The sequence below is a fragment of the Salmo salar genome, chromosome ssa23 (genome assembly GCF_905237065.1).
Source record: "Salmo salar chromosome ssa23, Ssal_v3.1, whole genome shotgun sequence".
Taxonomy (NCBI): Eukaryota; Metazoa; Chordata; class Actinopteri; order Salmoniformes; family Salmonidae; genus Salmo; species Salmo salar.
In genome coordinates this window covers 20154747-20174498 of record NC_059464.1, presented here as the reverse complement: position 1 = coordinate 20174498, position 19752 = coordinate 20154747, and the positions used below count along the sequence as shown (strand labels likewise).

At 43.5% G+C, this 19752-nt stretch overlaps 1 protein-coding gene across 1 annotated transcript in view; it reads right to left on the bottom strand.

Annotated features, from left to right (window-relative positions):
* Positions 1-3591: 3591 nt before the first annotated feature.
* LOC106584134 (capping protein, Arp2/3 and myosin-I linker protein 3) overlaps positions 3592-19752 on the bottom strand; it is a 52016-nt gene continuing 35855 nt past the window's right edge. Inside the window, exons 31-39 of the mRNA XM_045706340.1 lie at positions 19523-19710; positions 15066-15145; positions 11850-12023; positions 7811-8012; positions 6954-7707; positions 6423-6529; positions 5338-5458; positions 5176-5247; positions 3592-4374 (exon numbers count right to left, since the gene is read on the bottom strand). Coding sequence (XP_045562296.1) covers positions 4334-4374; positions 5176-5247; positions 5338-5458; positions 6423-6529; positions 6954-7707; positions 7811-8012; positions 11850-12023; positions 15066-15145; positions 19523-19710 — 1739 coding nt within the window. The 3' untranslated portion in view covers positions 3592-4333. The remainder of the gene's footprint in view (positions 4375-5175; positions 5248-5337; positions 5459-6422; positions 6530-6953; positions 7708-7810; positions 8013-11849; positions 12024-15065; positions 15146-19522; positions 19711-19752) is intronic.

Here is a 19752-nt window from a genome sequence, read left to right as displayed (position 1 = left end):
AGTGTCTACTGTAAAGTATTGACCACAACAGATCACACACATCAGTCCTTCGCTGCCATTTCTCTTTAAAGGTACAAAATGTAATTTACTATGAGCCAGGCAATGGTGCACCAGCGGGCATGAGGAGGTGACACATTTTTCCAATTTCAGGTGGAGTATCTAACAATTCCGCTCATAGTCATCTTGATTGCTTCAGCACTTTACTGGCAGTGTAAAGGGGCAGCGCAGTCAAAAAGTGTTTTTTCTATTTTTATTATTATTTCCACAATATGAGGTCAAAATAACACTATGAAATTGTGAACATTATGATAATGCCCTTTTAGTGGAATTTTAGCCTGTTCAGTTGGGATGGACTTTTTGGCCCACAGCATGACATCACAATCGGATGTAATTATTCTGACCAATAAGCAGTCGTCTTTTATTTGCATATGTATCCTCCTACTTTGAAGAGGTAAGAAGGGTAGGCTCTAGAGCAGGAGTGTCAAACATACAGGTCCAATCCGTCACATGGGTGGTTTGAGTAAAAAAATAAAAATAAAAGCATACACAATATATAGAAATATTAGTTGTGCAGTTTTGTCACAACACAATGCCACAGATGTCTCTAGTTTTGACAGAGCGTGCAATTGGCATGCTGATTGCAGGAATTTCCACCAGAGCTGTTGCCAAAATATTGAATGTACATTTTTCTACCATAAACCGCCTCCAATGTCGTTTTAGAGAATTTGGCAGAACGTCCAACCAGCCTCACAACAGCAAACCACGTGAAACCACGCCAGCCCAGGACCTCCACATCTGGCTTCTTCACCTGCGGGATCGTCTGAGACCAGCCACCAGGACAGCTGATGAAACGGTGGTTTTGCACAACCAAAGAATTTCTGCAAAACTGTCAGAAACCATCTCAGGGAAGCTCATCTGCGTGCTCGTCATCATTGACTTGACTGCAGTTGGGCGTCATTACCGACTCGATGGCCACTGGTACACTGGAGAAGTGTGCTCTTCATGGATGAATCCCGGTTTCAACTGTACCGGGCAGATCTCAGATAGCATGCATGTGTGGTGTCGTGTAGGCAAGCGGTTTTCTGATGTCAACGTGAACAAAGTGCCCCATGGTTGTGGTGTGGTTATGGTATGGGGAGGCATAAGCTATGGACAACGAACACAACTGCATTTTATCGATGGCAATTTGAATGCACAGAGATACCGTGATGAGATCCTGAGGTCCATTGTCGTGCCATTTATCCACTGCCATCACCTCATGTTTCAGCATGATAATATGGCGGCCCATGTCACAAGGATCTGTACACAATTCCTGGAAGCTGAACATGTCTCAGTTCTTCCATGGCCTGCATACTCACCAGACATGTCACCCATTGAGCATGTTTGGGATGCTCTGGATCAACGTGTATAACAGCGTGTTCCAGTTCCCACCAATATCCAGCAACCTTGCACAGGCCACAATCAACATTCCACAGGCCACAATCAACAGCCTGATCAACTCTATGCGAAGGAGATGTGTCACACTGCATGAGGAAAACGGTTGTCACACTAGATACTGACAGATTTTCTTATCCATGCCCTTCCTTTTTTTAAGGTATCTGTAAGGAGCAGGTGCATATCTTTATTCCCAGTCATCTGTACTTCAGTAAAATCTTTGAAATTGTTGCATGTACATTATTGTTTTGTGTATATAAAGTGTCAAGCCAACCAAATAAAGTTTCTTTAATTTTGAATAAAAAATGCTTTCAGGCTGAAATTGAGTTGCTTAACATTTTCACACCTATTGTATTTCCTATATTGTCCTTAAAACACCCCTAATTGTTTTTCCTATTCTCTTTTACTTTTACTATGTTTCATACAAACCTTCCGGAGAGGCCTGAACATTTCAGCTGTTATTTCCTAATAGTTTCCGATTGAAAATACAATCAACACAGGACATTTTAATCAGTAGGTTTTGCATGGGTGGAGTTGCATATAAGTTAATAGACCAGTTCCAAACATCTCTGCCAATAACAGCTAGTTTTCAGGTTAGGCTATATTTTCCTCCCATTATGCCCTTCTGCTCTGGTGGATTGATCCACACTGTGGTTAATACACCACTTTGGTTAATGCACCACCTTCCCCTCCCCACTCAGACCACTCCCAGACAGTCCTAGTGCCATTTTTTGCTTGAGAAATAGTTTTTTCCCCCCCAAAAATGTTGTTTCTTTCTGACCACTTTCATGGGAAACTATTACAGTAAGGTACTTAATTGTTGGCCAGAAATTATTTGATATTCAAATACAGGATTTGAAAAACATTTTTATAAAACAAATTGGGGGGGAGGACACCCCCAAAAAATTGGTTCCCTCCGACTATTACAGCATCCTGACTCAACATGGTCAAGTTACTGTTGGTACACAACCTGTCCTGTTAACCTGCCTTATCCTGGCTGTATTTAGTGTTGAACTGGAAAAATGTTGGTATACGTTGTTACCCCAGTAATTTAATATTTCTGTGGGGTAAATGTAGCGTAATACAAAACATCCTTTCATATTGAGAGATGGTTGAACAGTAAGCCCAGACAGTCAAATTAAGACAACATATCCAAGAGAGGATATTAAAGAAAGTGTTTTTCTTTCTAATCCCGATGATTAACTGCCAAGTGCATGAAAGCCAATGATAAAAGAGATCAATATAAGATCCTGTGTCTTTTGTCTGTCGGGCCTCCTCCCACCCACTCCACCATCCACCCCATGAAGACAGTCCACAGGAGTGTGGAAATGCATTTCAAACAACTACAATCACACATAAATATCTACGGCTTATAACAGTTATCGACAAAATAATGCATTGAATCATCAGACACAGATTCAACAATATGAGAAGTTACAGGTGTAGGATCTTAATTTGACCACAGAAAAATAATCCTGCAGCAACAGCATTTGAATGTTTTAGTATCGGTGGTTAGGCTATTAGCTGGCCAAAAGTAGGCTACATGAAAAGTGCAAAACTGTTAATATCACCATTGATTAGTGTGGGTTTTAAGTATGAATTTATATAAATCACGAAGCTCATCTGCATTTCCTGCAGTGGAGGAAAATTCTCAGCAACAAGAGTGATCAATTTAGGATTCTACATCTGTAGGCACAGTGGTAGAAGCGTATTTTCAAGTTTTAATTACAGTTTGTAGAAGCAGCTTTTCATCACATTTCCATATGAATAGCTCATTAGTACTTAGCACACCAGCCAGCCAAAGCCCATATTTGACTCATTCCACCATCTTTAGAAATAGGGCCATGACATGGTTGCTAATGACAACCAGCAAGACTGCTTCTCAGCAGCTCACGTGTTTGGTATCTAGATTATGAGTCTTTCTGTTGCTGAGAGGTCCGCCTTTCATTTGCTGGGGTTGGTCGCCACCTGCTGTTAGGGATAATTACAGGAGGCCTAATGTAGCTGCCACCCTGCTGGTTAAAGTATTATAACCCAGAGTGGTAATTCTGTGGTTAAACAGCATAGTGAACGCAGTTTGGAAGGTAAAATCATTTACCTCCGTTTATTATCCTATTATGAACCAAACCATAAAAAGGATGACATTCTCAGTGTGTATTCCAGTACAGCATTTTTATTCATTCATAGGGTATACTATTCATTTTTCTATAAAATATATTACCTTTCAGTCCATGAAAGCAGAACTAGATATAAATATTTCATTTAATAATAAGCAACAACTCATTTTCAAGTTTCAACCATGGCAATCAACGTTCACAGCAGTCAAATTGCATTGCGGATTTAGAAATAACATTCTAATAGACACATTCCTTTCTTTAGTCGAGCTTAGCCACATAGCTTAGTTTACATAAACAATAATAATACAAAATAAAGTGTAACTCTCAATAATGATAATAAAAATGCTCCAATGTTTGGCCCCTTAGCATTATAGCATGACAGTGTTTTAGCAATTTTTTTAAGTGCAGACAACAATTCAGTAGATTTTCAAAAGTAGCAAACACCATTCGAATAGCTGCAAAACAGTTCAGCAGGTTTCCATTGAGATGACAGGAAAGCAGACAGTGAGGGCAAGGGACAGACAGAGACCGACTAGGAATAGCATGTGTGTGTTCCAATAATACAGCAGTAGGTAAGTTATGCTTAGTGATGTCCGTATCATTTTGCACTCGAAGACATTTATCTTCCCCTCCCCCTCTCTCTCTGTATTCGTGTGTCCCCTCTCTCTAGAGTCTCGTTTCTCCCTCGCATATTTCTCCTCTTCCACGTCGGACAAAATGCTGCCCAGTTGTCATGACAACCCTCTGGCTGGTTGGTCTGAAGCAGCTTAATTCCATGGACATTACAACAGCTCGCTGTTAACAGACGCTGAGTTGACGCTGTCTGGAAGAGCACAGAACGAGAGACATTCCTGATTACGGACTCATCTCATTAAAAGCAATTTGATCAGATAATTAACAACAGTGAAGTCATGTTTGAGTTCTATTCCGACCTAAGGGGTGATTGAAAACGTTGCTTTGTTTAGTCTGAGACACACACACACACACACACACACACACACACACACACACACACACACACACACACACACACACACACACACACACACACACACACACACACACACTTTGTCCCCAGATATTCATATTCTTGTGAAAGAGTTCTGGTCCCCACAATGATAGTAAAACCAAAAACACACAAATATAGCTTTATCCAAAGAAATATATGTTTTTATGCATTAAGTATGAGAGGAAACACATGCTCCCATTCTCACAGAGACAGAGGCAGAGAGAGAGAGAGAGAAAGAGAGAGACAGAGAGACCAGGATAGTCCAAGGATTTGTTTCTGTTCTGGAGTAGTCTAGGTTTTTTCACAGGAGGTTTGCGATTTGGGGGCTTCTCAAGATTATTAGGGCCATCCCTATCAGTGCCTGGGGTAAATGAACACAGGAAATATTAACACACACAAACACACACACATGGATCAATACAAGCATACTGACTAACTATTGGAAAGACAGACAGACAGACAGACAGACAGACAGACAGACAGACAGACAGACAGACAGACAGACAGACAGACAGACAGACAGACAGACAGACAGACAGACAGACAGACAGACAGACAGACAGACAGACAGACAGACAGACAGACAGACAGACACATACAGGCTGACAGGTGTACCTGTGTCACAAGACATAGCCTTTCTGTTCCTCTGGGGTTTCACTGGGGCCTGAGGTCTCACTGCTTCCTCACCTGCACACCATATACCACCGTCAATCATACACTGTCATACTCTGTCATACACTGTAATGACAAAATTATATTGATTTAATTTGTTAATACCTTGACTGAAAGCCCTGTCAGCCAATCCCAGCACTGGCTTGTTGAATGCAGATGGTGCAAGATGTGGGATAGGCCTTTCATTGGCATACTCAATTGGAGAAGACACATAGGATGTCTTTGGCTGAAAATAAATGTGGCACAAAATCACAAAAATTATCAATTAATATCTAAACATAACCACACATACACTCAGTGGCCAGTTTATTAGGTACACCAATCTAGTCTCGGGTCAGACCCCCGTTGCCTCCAGAACAGCCTGAATTCTTTGGCGCATGGAAACGTTTCTCAATTGGTATCAAAGGACCTATCGTGTGCCAGGAAAACATTCCCCAAACCCTTACACCACCAGCACCAGCCTGTATCGTTGACACCAGACAGGATGGGGCCATGGACTCATGCTACTTACTCCAAAACCTGACATTTCCCTTAGCATGGCGCAATAGAAACCGGGATTTGATGGAGCAGTCAATGTTTTTCCATTCCTCAATTGTCCAGTGTTGGTGTCCGCGTGTCCCCTGGAGCCACTTCTTATTTTTAGCTGATAGGAGTGGAACACGGTGTGGTCGTCTGCTGCAACAGCCCATCCGTGACAAGGACCGGTGAGTTCTGCATTCCGAGATACCATTCTGCAAACCACTGTTGTACTGTGCCGTTATTTGCCTGTTAGCTTGCACGATTCTTGCCATTTTCCTTCGACCTCTCATCAACAAGCTGTTTTCGCCCATTGGACTGCCGCTGAGTGGATGTTTTTTGTTTGTCGCACCATTTTCAGTAAATCCCAAAACACTGTCGTGAGGCCGTACGTTTCTGAGATACTGGAACCGGCGCGCCTGGCACTGACAATCATACCACGCTCAAAGTCGCTTAGGTAACTTGTTTTGCCCATTCTAACGTTCAATCGAACAGTAACTGAATGCCTCGACGCCTGTCTGCCTACTTTATATAGCAAGCCACAGTCACGTGACTCACTGTCTGTAGGAGCAAACCATTTTCGTGAACTGGATGGTGTACCTAATAAACTCGCCGGTATACTATTATATTCACATAAATATGACAACCAGAAGTATATATAAAGACAGACAGACCTTTTCAGGAATGGGAGGTGGCTGTCCCTCTGCATCTCTGCCTCTATCTCTCTCTTTCCTTTCCATTCTTCCACCATTCCTATCTCCGTCTGCTTCCTCCTCTGCACCTGAAGATAAAGATGGAGTAACAATATCATTAAAACCGCAATATGTAACTTTTTGGACGACCCAACTAAATTCACATAGAAATGTGAGTTATAGATCTGTCATTTTCACTGAAAGCAAGTCTAAGAAGCGGTAGATTTGTTTTATGTGCATTATTTCTATGCTTCGCCTTCTTAAGTTGCATTTTTGCGTCTTTTACTTTCGGTTTTGTACACCAACTTCAAACAGCTGAAAATATATTTTATAGCGGTTTAGATGGTTCTCTACACTGAATCATCGTACCAAACCATACACTTTGCTTGTTTTGTCACATAAGCTGAAATTATGCGAACTATTCCAATTTTAGCAACCAGGAAATGGCGGAGCGATTTCTGCATATTGCACCTTTAAATCAACACAACAATGTGTAAGAGACAGGTGCAGTACCAGAGCTCTCCGGTAGATGTCTCTGTCTCAGTTTGGACTGGTTGGGTTTGCTGCTCTGGGGAGGAGGGTCTGGTTTAGATGCATTCATAGAAACCCGTCCAGGGGGAACCCCTCCTCCACCCCTCCACCCTTCCACCTGTCCTACAGCAGTGTCTGAGTGCAGATGTCTGTCCGTCTGTGTGTCAGAGTACTTCTGTCGGTCCACGGTTGCCTCCATGTTTTTCTGGGAGTCAGTCTCACTTTTAGGTGATGGAGTCCTGTCTGATGGGTAAGGGGGCAGAGGCCTCTGAGCTAGATGCTGTCCCTGGGCTTGTCTGTCAGACTGTCTCCCTGACTGTCTGCTCTCTATCCACTGTCTGTCTATCTGTATGTCTGTCGGTCGTCCCTCTGCCCATTTTCTGTCTGTCTGTTGTCTGCTCACCGTCCACTGTCTATCTCGATCAAACTGTCTGTCGATCTGTCTCTGTGTGTGTCTGTCAACTGTCCACTGTCTTTCCATGTGTCTATCTGCATGCCTGCTCTCTGTCCAATATCTGTCCATCTGTCTCTCTGCTGTTCTTCCCTCTGTCCATGTTTTGTCTGACAGTTTGTCCTCGGTCCAGTGCCGGTCAGAGTGTCTGTCAGCCGGTCTTATTAATGTCCTCTCTCTGTCTGTGTGAAGCCCCTCTGTCCACTGTCTGTCCACCTGTCTGTCCTCTGACCAATGTCTGTCAGTATCTGCAGGTTGCTCGTGCGCTGTCTCTAGCTTTGATGGCTGTAAATAACACAGAGGAAAAGATGAGAAGAGATATTATAACCATGAACTCATCAACCAGTATGAATGTTTTCTACCACAAGTGATACAGCATAGACTGTACCTGGCTGGGTGAGTAGAAGGGGTGTCTGCTGCCCGGCATGCCAGGCTGTGGTGGTATGCTCTGCACTGGCTGCAGGCTCAGGCCTACTGGCTCCTCCCCCCTCTGGTCCTCCACCTTCCCATCAGCCCCCTCACCAGGAGAGCAGGCCCTGGCAGCAGAACGAGGGGGCTGCAGCAGCGTGTAGACATTCTCAGTGGCTGTCCTGAGAGAGAGAAGAGCAAAGAGGACAGTCAGAGAAACAATGAGAGTCAACCAAGAATTTGCTCAGTGGCCCCTGGATTTTATTTGATTTGGTGTAGATAACAATTGGGGCCTGTTTAGGCTTTCTAACCTAGCAGGATAAGCTATAATAATGTTTTAATATTGGGATAGAATATATTACCCTTGCATAATTCTTTACATCTTTATTCATTAGACTACATCATCATTGCCATCATTCTGTTGCATCTCATAATCTGAGTGGGAGAAGGGCAACAGCTGTCATCTACATTTGTTTTATACACACTGGTGACATCTACATCTGTTTTACACACACTGGTGACATCTACATCTGTTTTACACACACTGGTGACGTCTACATCTGTTTTACACACACTGGTGACGTCTACATCTGTTTTACACACACTGGTGACATCTACATCTGTTTTACACACACTGGTGACATCTACATCTGTTTTACACACACTGGTGTCATCTACATCTGTTTACACACACTGGTGTCATCTACATCTGTTTTACACACACTGGTGACATCTACATCTGTTTTACACACACTGGTGTCATCTACATCTGTTTTACACATACTGGTGACATCTACATCTGTTTTATACACACTGGTGTCATCTACATCTGTTTTACACACACTGGTGACATCTACATCTGTTTTACACACACTAGTGACATCTACATCTGTTTTACACACACTGGTGTCATCTACATCTGTTTACACACACTGGTGACATCTACATCTGTTTACACACACTGGTGTCATCTACATCTGTTTTACACACACTGGTGACATCTACATCTGTTTTACACACACTGGTGTCATCTACATCTGTTTTACACACACTGGTGTCATCTACATCTGTTTACACCCACTGGTGTCATCTACATCTGTTTTACACACACTGGTGTCATCTACACCTGTTTACACACACTGGTGACATCTACAGTGCCTTGCGAAAGTATTCGGCCCCCTTGAACTTTTCGACCTTTTGCCACATTTCAGGCTTCAAACATAAAGATATAAAACTGTAATTTTTTTGTGAAGAATCAACAACAAGTGGGACACAATTATGAAGTGGAACGAAATTTATTGGATATTTCAAACTTTTTTAACAAAAAACGGAAAAATTGGCCGTGCAAAATTATTCAGCCCCTTTACTTTCAGTGCAGCAAACTCTCTCCAGAAGTTCAGTGAGGATCTCTGAATGATCCAATGTTGACCTAAATGACTAATGATGATAAATAGAATCCACCTGTGTGTAATCAAGTCTCTGTATAAATGCACCTGCTCTGTGATAGTCTCAGAGGTCCGTTTAAAGCGCAGAGAGCATCATGAAGAACAAGGAACACACCAGGCAGGTCCGAGATACTGTTGTGGAGAAGTTTAAAGCCGGATTTGGATACAAAAAGATTTCCCAAGCTTTAAACATCCCAAGGAGCACTGTGCAAGCGATAATATTGAAATGGAAGGAGTATCAGACCACTGCAAATCTACGAAGACCCGGCCGTCCCTCTAAACTTTCAGCTCATACAAGGAGAAGACTGATCAGAGATGCAGCCAAGAGGCCCATGATCACTCTGGATGAACTGCAGAGATCTACAGCTGAGGTGGGAGACTCTGTCCATAGGACAACAATCAGTCGTATACTGCACAAATCTGGCCTTTATGGAAGAGTGGCAAGAAGAAAGCCATTTCTTAAAGATATCCATAAAAAGTGTCGTTTAAAGTTTGCCACTAGCCACCTGGGAGACACACCAAACATGTGGAAGAAGGTGCTCTGGTCAGATGAAACCAAAATCAAACTTTTTGGCAACAATGCAAAACGTTATGTTTGGCGTAAAAGCAACACAGCTCATCACCCTGAACACACCATCCCCACTGTCAAACATGGTGGTGGCAGCATCATGGTTTGGGCCTGCTTTTCTTCAGCAGGGGCAGGGAAGATGGTTAAAATTGATGGGAAGATGGATGGAGCCAAATACAGGACCATTCTGGAAGAAAACCTGATGGAGTCTGCAAAAGACCTGAGACTGGGACGGAGATTTGTCTTCCAACAAGACAATGATCCAAAACATAAAGCAAAATCTACAATGGAATGGTTCACAAATAAACATATCCAGGTGTTAGAATGGCCAAGTCAAAGTCCAGACCTGAATCCAATCGAGAATCTGTGGAAAGAACTGAAAACTGCTGTTCACAAACGGTCTCCATCCAACCTCACTGAGCTCGAGCTGTTTTGCAAGGAGGAATGGGCAAAAATTTCAGTCTCTCGATGTGCAAAACTGATAGAGACATACCCCAAGCGACTTACAGCTGTAATCGCAGCAAAAGGTGGCGCTACAAAGTATTAACTTAAGGGGGCTGAATAATTTTGCACGCCCAATTTTTCATTTTTTTATTTGTTAAAAAAGTTTGAAATATCCAATAAATTTCGTTCCACTTCATGATTGTGTCCCACTTGTTGTTGATTCTTCACAAAAAATTACAGTTTTATATCTTTATGTTTGAAGCCTGAAATGTGGCAAAAGGTCGAAAAGTTCAAGGGGGCCGAATACTTTCGCAAGGCACTGTACATCTGTTTTACACACACTGGTGTCATCTACACCTGTTTACACATACTGGTGACATCTACATCTGTTTACACACACTGGTGACATCTACATCGGTTTACACACACTGGTGTCATTTACATCTGTTTACACACACTGGTGTCATCTACATCGGTTTACACACACTGGTGTCATTTACATCTGTTTACACACACTTGTGACATCTACATCTGTTTTACACACACTGGTGTCATCTACATTTGTTTACACACACTGGTGACATCTACATCTGTTTTACACACACTGGTGTCATCTACATCTGTTTTACACACACTGGTGACATCTACATCTGTTTTACACACACTGGTGTCATCTACATCTGTTTTACAAAACACTGGTGTCATTTGCATCTGTTTTACACACACTGGTGTCATTTGCATCTGTTTACACACACTGGTGACATCTACATCGGTTTTACACTGGTGACATCTACATCTGTTTTACACACACTGGTGTCATCTACATCTGTTTTACACACACTGGTGTCATCTACATCTTTTTACACACACTGGTGTCATTTACATCTGTTTACACACACTTGTGACATCTACATCTGTTTTACACACACTGGTGTCATCTACATCTGTTTACACACACTGGTGACATCTACATCTGTTTTACACACACTGGTGTCATCTACATCTGTTTTACACACACTGGTGACATCTACATCTGTTTTACACACACTGGTGTCATTTACATCTGTTTACACACACTGGTGACATCTACATCTGTTTTACACTGGTGACATCTACATCTGTTTTACACACATTGGTGACATCTACATCTGTTTTACACACACTGCTGTCATCTACATCTGTTTTACACACACTGGTGACATCTACATCTGTTTTACACACACTGGTGACATCTACATCTGCAGTGCTCTCTGGCAGCATGACCATTCCTCATATCAATACAGCACTGCTTCCCAGCACTGCTTAATAGTACACATGGTACACAGAGCATGCACTTAATGCTCATCATACTAACAAAGGGACAGAGAGAGGATGAAAGGTAGCGGGAGAAAGAGAGAGTGAATGAGAGTGATACAAAATCTTAAAGAGGTAAGGGGTAAACGTGTTATAAAGTGAAAGTGAAGATCATGCGACACTGATATAAATCATGCTGTGTAGATTGCACGGCTTTATATATATCATACTACCTGGGTGTGTGTGTGTGATACTGAGGATTCACAAACCCTGTGGGTGCCGTGGCAACAGTGTGACACTCCTCCCCACACCCATCTCCGCCAGACTCTGGCCCCTGATTGGAGAGCGTTGAGTTGCGGTTCCTACGGAAACCAAAGATGGCCAGCATATTGCGTCTTTTCTTTCGCCTGAGAGAGTGGGCTTTATGGAGAGAGGACAACTGACTGACATAGGGAAAAAGAGATGGAAAGGGTAGAGAGAGATGAGGGGAACAAAACAGGAAGAAGATAAAGGGTGAAGACAAAAGGCAGATATAAAGAGAGACAAACTGACCATAGCTATACAGTAAAAATATGTGCAAAACATTAGGAACACCTTCATAATAGTGAGTTGCAGCTCCCACCGCTCAAAAGAAGAGCCTCAATTCATTGGGGCATGGACTTGAAAGCGTTCCACGGGGTTCTGGCCCATGTTGACTCCAATGCTTCCCACAGTTGTATCAAGTCGGCTAGATGTCCTTTGGGTGGTGGACCATTCTTGATACACATGGGAAACGAGTGTGAAAAACCCAGCAGCATTGCAGTTCTTGACACACTCAAACCAATGTGCCTGGCACCTACTACCATACGCTGTTCAAAGGCACTTTTATTTATTTTAATTTTAAATTTAACCTTTATTTAACTAGGCAAGTCAGTTAAGAACAAATTCTTATTTACAATGACGGCCTACCAAAAGGCAAAAGGCCTCCTGTTGGGACGGGGCCTGGGATTAAAAATATCAATGTTTTTATAAAAACATAGAACAAAACAGAGCAAAATAGAAATTGGCCTATAACAGTTAAGATCAGCTTGATCTCCCCCTTTAAATAAAGGACGCAACGTGGCTTCCTTCAAAGCAATAGGAACCTCCCCAGAGAGGAGAGACAAGTTAAAAAGGTCAGATAGGCTTGGCGATGATAGGGGCAGCAGCCTTAAAGAAGAAAGGATCTAAATCATCTGACCCAGATGTTTTTTGGGGGTCAAGTTTAAGGAGCTCCTTTAGCACCTCGGACTCAGTGACCGCCTGCAGGGAGAAACTTTGTAGCGGGGCAGGGGGAAAAGAGGGAGGAGCATCGGGACTGGTTGCATTAGAAGTCGTGGGAGATGAGGAAATGTTGGACGGGCAAGGAGGCATGGCTGAGTCAAATAGGAATCCTGACTTAATGAAGTGGTGATTTAAAGAGCTCAGACGTGCTCCTTGTCAGTAACAACCACATCATCAACATTAAGGGACATGGACAGCTATGAGGAGGAGGATTAATTCTCCAGGTCTTGAACCGTTTTCAAGAACTTCTTGGGGTTAGACCCACAGAGAGATAACTGCTCCTTAAAGTAATTAACTTTGGCCTTCCGGATAGCCTGAGTGCACTTATTTCTCATTTGCCTGAACGAGAGCCAGTCAGCCTGAATATGCGCGTGTCTTTCGCAAATGGAATTCTTGAGGTGGAGTAACTCTGCCAGATCACGGTCGAACCAGGGACTGAACTTGTTTTAATTTCTCATTTTCTTTATGGGGGCGTGTTTGTTAACAATACCACTGAAAATATTTAAAAAAGAATGTCCAAGCATCTTCGACAGAGGGGATCAAGCTGATTCTATACCAATTTACAGAGGCCAGGTGATGAAGGAAGGCTTGCTCATTAACGTTTTTTAGCAAGCGTCTATGAAAAATCAGGACAGGCCGTTTCACTGAGCAGCCATTACGAACGCAGGCTGTAAAACAGTGATCACTAAGGTCATTACAGAAAACACCAGACTGATACCTATCGGGATTATTTGTGAGGATAACATCAAGGAGAGTAGCCTTTTCTGGTTTTTTTGGAGTCATACCTTGTGGGATTGGTAATAATCTGAGAAAGATTTAGGGAGTCCCATTGCTTTAGGACCTGGTCAGGTGGTTTAAGCATGTCCCAGTTTAGGTCACGTAGCAGGACAAATTCAGACTTAGTGTATGGGGCCAGGAGAGGGCTAAGGTCATTTAGGGTACAGGCCGGTGCTGATCATGAACGATAACACCCAGCAACAGACAACAAAAAGCTATTTGAAAGTGTAATGCTTGAAACAGCAAATCAAATTGTTTGGGGACAGACTTGGTGGAGACAACTGAGGACTGAAGGTGATCCTTGGTAAAGATTGCCATTCCACAGCCTTTGGAAGATCTGTCTTGCCGAAAAAGGTTGTAACCAGAAAGGTTAACATCAGTGTTTAAAACACTCTTTCTTAACCACGTCTCAGTAATAACCAACACATCTGGATTGGAGCTGTGAACACACACTTTCAACTGATCCATTTTAGGTAATACGCTTCTAGTTCAGAAAACCCAGGCTTTTACGAGAGCAGAAATCAGTGAAGCAGATATCAGAGCACAAGTCAGAATTGGGGCTAGCAACAGTAGATGAGCCAGGGTGTACATGCACATTTCCAGAATCAGGGCACGGCACTTCAATATTTTGTATTACCCATTCACCCTCTGAATGGCACACATACACAATCCATGTCTCAAATGTCTCAAGGCTTCAAAATCCTTCTTTAACCTGTCTTCTCCCCTTCATCTACACTGATTGAAGTGGATTTAACAAGTAACATCAATAAGGGATCATAGCTTTCATCTGGATTCACATGGTCAGTCTGTCATGGAAAGAGCAGGTGTTCCTAATGTTTTGTACACTCAGTATATGTCTATATCATAAGCCTGTTCAGTTTGTCCCTAGTCAGCAACTGTACTTTCACTTATTCACCCTGTCATCAGTCCCTATATGTTTCTCTGGGCAGCTACCTCACTGAAACACTTCCTGGCAGTGAGAGACGTTGCAAGGATACAATTCATGGCACACAACGCTTTATCCAGAGTACATTAATTTAGAAATATGCTTAACAGTAAATGTAATAATACTAAAAGCATCTACTTAACCAGATGATCTGCTGTGTGGATGTACTTTAGCATGGACCAGCATTACTCTGCCGGCATGTGACAAGAGGAGAGGGTACTCTCTAAAGCTATTACTAAAGGCAAAGCTCACCTAAAATCCTTATCCTGAAAGTAGTCTACGGACTAATGGAAAGTAGGCCTATGCTAAATGATTTGAGTTGTAGTTACTTTGGAGGTGATTCATGCAATTTAGATCATGCTTATAGTGTGCCATTCACCCCTATTTGTTTTTGAGAGAGAGAGAGAGAGAGAGAGAGCGAGAGAGCGAGAGAGAGAGAGAGAGAGAGAGAGAGATCTACCTATCAGGGAGAACTCTCTTGGAGTAGAAATCTGGGAGTCCATCATCAAGAGGAGTGACAGCTCCGTTTTCTGTGCAATGCTGGTGACGGGGAGAGAGATATTTCAGAATTACGATACTATTCTTAAACATCCATTTATATTCCAGAAATAAAGACTGATTTCCCACACTGTTTGTAAGAGCTTATTGGAGGGGCTTACAATTTATTTTTTAATGTTCTGTTTGTAATAATACAAATGGTTTATACTAGCTTCAGAGAGATGACTTAACCCAATTGGAGTAATTCACTTAGTATAGATTACCCTGGACCCAATCCAATTCATTCTGAAAAATAGAGCAGCACGCTGCCACTGCCGGGAGGCCCTAACATTTGGGAATATGCGGTGGGAATTATGCATGAACCATAAATTAAGTCAAAGTTGTATTATCATTACTTTAATCACATGAATAATGGTTCTTTTGGAATAGAAAATGTGCTTGGGCAAGCATGCAAAATGTATAAATAATGGCAATACTAAATGCTTGTTAAATAAACCAGATGTATCAATATTAACATCAGGTCTATTTAACAAGCAATTAATATAGCCATTAGTTATACATTTTGCTTGTATCATAAGGGAATATTGTCTTTGTAGTGGTCATTAGCAATGCAAATAACATCTGTATTCTGTCTTATTAATATGCAAGTATCTCGATGTAACTCCATGAGTTTTTAAAGTTCACTTATATTAACTATGTGTTGCCATATCAGTATCTCCTTAAATGTATAATTTATTAGCTAATATATCTACGTCCTTATGCTTCTGCACTCAGATGAGAAATCTACTACAGCAGGGGCCTCTCGGTGTATACAATATTCATAAGTGAATATATAAGTGAATATAGAGCCTGTATTTCCATATTCATAGTTCAGTATCACACAGTCAGCAGTTCAGTAGTATACAGTACCATTCAAAAGTTTGGGGTCACTTAGAAATGTCCTTGTTTTTTAAAGAAAAGCACATTTGTTGTCCATTAAAATAACATCAAATTGATCAGAAATACAGTGTAGACATTGTTAAGGCTGTAAATGACTATTGTAGCTGGAAACGGCAGATTTTTTACGGAATATCTACATAGGCGCACAGAGGCCCATTATCAACAACCATCACTCCTGTGTTCTAATGGCACAGTGTGTTAGCTAATCCAAATTTATCATTTTAAAAGTCTAATTGATCATTAGAAAACCCTTTTGCAATTATGTTCGCACAGCTGAAAACTGTTGTGCTAATTAAAGATTGGCCTTCTTTAGAATTAAAAACTGGCCTTCTTTAGACTACTTGAGTGTCTGGAGCATCAGCATTTGTGGGTTCGATTACAGGCTCAAAATGGCCAGAAACAAAGACCTTTCTTCTGAAACTCGTCAGTCTATTCTTGCTCTGAGAAATGAAGGCTATTCCATGTGAGAAATTACCAAGAAACTGAAGATCTCATACAACGCTGTATACTACTCCCTTCACAGAACAGCGCAAACTGGCACTATCCAGAATAGAAAGAGGAGTGGGAGGCCCCGGTGCACAACTGAGAAAAAGGTACATTAGAGTGTCTAGTTTGAGAAACAGACACCTCACAAATCCTCAACTGGCAGCTTCATTAAATAGTACCCGCAAAACACCAGTCTCAACATCAACAGCGTAGAAAAAGAAAAAGACATATCTCAGAAAAAGCCATATCTCAGACTGGCCAATAAAAAGAGAAGCTTAAGATGGGAAAAAGAACACAGACACTGGACAGAGGAACTCTGCCTAGAAGACCAGCATCCCGGACACTCTAATGTACTTGTCCTCTTGCTCAGTTGTGCAGTTGAGTATCTGGGGCATCAGCATTTGTACGAGATCTTCAGTTTCTTGGCAATTTCTCACATGGAACAGCCTTCATTTCTCAGAACAAGAGTAGACTGATGAGTTTCAGAAGAAAGTGTAACGGTTGTCTTCATAAATGGACCAAGGCGCAGCAGGTATGTGAATACTCATGGTTATTTATTACCAAAAAAGAGTAAAGCATCCACTTGAAAAAACAATGAAGGTGACAACAGTAACAGTTTTACAGGCTATAAACGCAGTGTAAAAACAACCACCCACAAACCCCAGTGACAAACAACTCCTACATATATGACTCCCAATCAGGAACAACGATCCCCAGCTGTTCCTGATCAGGAGTCACAAGACACACAGAACAATCAAACACACACACACGAGACTGCCACGTCCTGACCCCCTAACTACTACAACAGCTCCATCTGCTGGTCAGGACGTGACAGTACCCCCCCCCTCAAGGTGCAGACCCCGGAATGCACCTAACCACAAAAAAAAAACATCCCCAACAAAACCCATAAACACTAACCCTAAACAATAATGGAGGGAAGGGAGGGTGGCTGCCGTCACCGACGGCACTGTGCTACACCCTCCCTCCCCAACCCACCTATCCTGGAGGTGGCTCAGGTGCAGGCCGTGGACCTCGCTCCACCTTTGGCGTCGCCCACTTTGATGGCGCCGATAGCTGCGCCGGGCAGACGGACCACTCGGGCTGGACCGGGGGACAGGAGGGCCCCTCTGGCTGGACCGGAGGGCAGGAGGGCCCCTCTGGCTGGACCGGAGGGCAGGAGGGCCACTCTGGCTGGACCGGAGGGCAGGAGGGCCACTCTGGCTGGACCGGAGGGCAGGAGGGCCACTCTGGCTGGACCGGAGGGCAGGAGGGCCACTTTGGCTGGACCGGAGGGCAGGAGGGCCACTCTGGCTGGACCGGAGGGCAGGAGGGCCACTCTGGCTGGACCGGAGGGCAGGAGGGCCACTTTGGCTGGACCGGAGGGCCACTCTGGCTGGACCGGAGGGCAGGAGGGCCACTCCGGCAGTTCAGGGCAGTCTGGCCACTCCGGCAGTTCAGGGCAGTCTGGCCACTCCGGCAGTTCAGGGCAGTCTGGCCACTCCGGCAGTTCAGGGCAGTCTGGCCACTCCGGCAGTTCAGGGCAGTCTGGCCACTCCGGCAGTTCAGGGCAGTCTGGCCACTCTGGCGACTGTTGACAGGCGGGCCGCTCTGGCGACTGTTGACTGGCGGGCAGCTCTGGCGACTGTTGACTGGCGGGCAGCTCTGGCGACTGTTGACTGGCGGGCAGCTCTGGCGACTGTTGACTGGCGGGCAGCTCTGGCGACTGTTGACTGGCGGGCAGCTCTGGTGACTGTTGACTGGCGGGCAGCTCTGGTGACTGGCGAGGCTGGGTTTACGCACTTGCAGCCTGGTGCGTGGTGCTGGTACTGGGTGTACCAGATTGGGAACACGCACCTCCAGGCTAGTGCGGGGAGCTGGCCTGGGGCTCCATTCTTGCCCCGCAAAACTGCCCTTGTGCCCACCCCCAAAAAAATTCTTGGGGCTGCCTCTCGAATTTCCTAAAGTCTTCCATCGCCCTGGAAACGCTCCTCCTTAACTCGGCCCATGTCCATCCTTCCTCCTCGTTCCTCTGCTGCTTGGTCCTTTGGTGGGTGGTTCTGTAACGGTTGTCTTCATAAATGGACCAAGGCGCAGCAGGTTTGTGAATACTCATGGTTATTTATTACCAAAAAAGAGTAAAGCATCCACTTGAAAAAACAATGAAGGTGACAACAGTAACAGTTTTACAGGCTATAAACGCAGTGTAAAAACAACCACCCACAAACCCCAGTGACAAACAACTCCTACATATATGACTCCCAATCAGGAACAACGATCCCCAGCTGTTCCTGATCAGGAGTCACAAGACACACAGAACAATCAAACACACACACACGAGACTGCCACGTCCTGACCCCCAAACTACTACAACAGCTCCATCTGCTGGTCAGGACGTGACAGAAAGTTATTTGTTTCTGGACATTTTGAGCTACTAGCTTTGTACGAGATCTTCAGTTTCTTGGCAATTTCTCACATGGAATAGCCTTCATTTCTCAGAACAAGAATAGACTGACGAGTTTCAGAAGAAAGTTATTTGGTTCTGTACATTTTGAGCCTGTAATCGAACCCACAAATGCTGATGCTCCAGATACTCAACTAGTCTAAAGAAGGCCAGTTTTATTGCTTCTTTAATTAGGACAACAGTTTTCAGCTGTGCTAACATAATTGCAAAAGGGTTCAATTTGCCTTTTAAAATGATAAACTTGGATTAGCTAACACAACGTGCCATTGGACCACAGGAGTGATGGTTGCTGATAATTGGCGTCTGTACGCTTATGTAGATATTCCATAAAAAATCTGCCGTTTCCAGCTACAATAGTCATTTTCAACATTAACAATGTCTACACTGTATTTCTGATCAATTTCATGTTATTTTAATGGACAAAAAAATGTGCTTTTCTTTCAAAACCAAGGACATTTATAAGTGACCCCAAACTTTTGAACAGTAGTGTATATTCCATACGGGGTGAGATCCTGATGTCAGCTTCCTCTTACTGTGTCAGAGGGGGCGTGTCCTGCTCGGTGCCTCCGTGGGGGCCTTGGCCTAACCCGCGTCACATGATGTAGAGGTGCACCCTGGGTAGGGAGTTCAGACAGCCCCTCACAGGATGCGGAGCGAGAGAGGGCTGAGAAAGAAGAGGACGTAGAGGGGGGCGGGGAGGAGCTGGAGTCATCACACAGGCCTGAAATAGAAAGCGAAAAAAAGATGGAAAGATGACGAGATG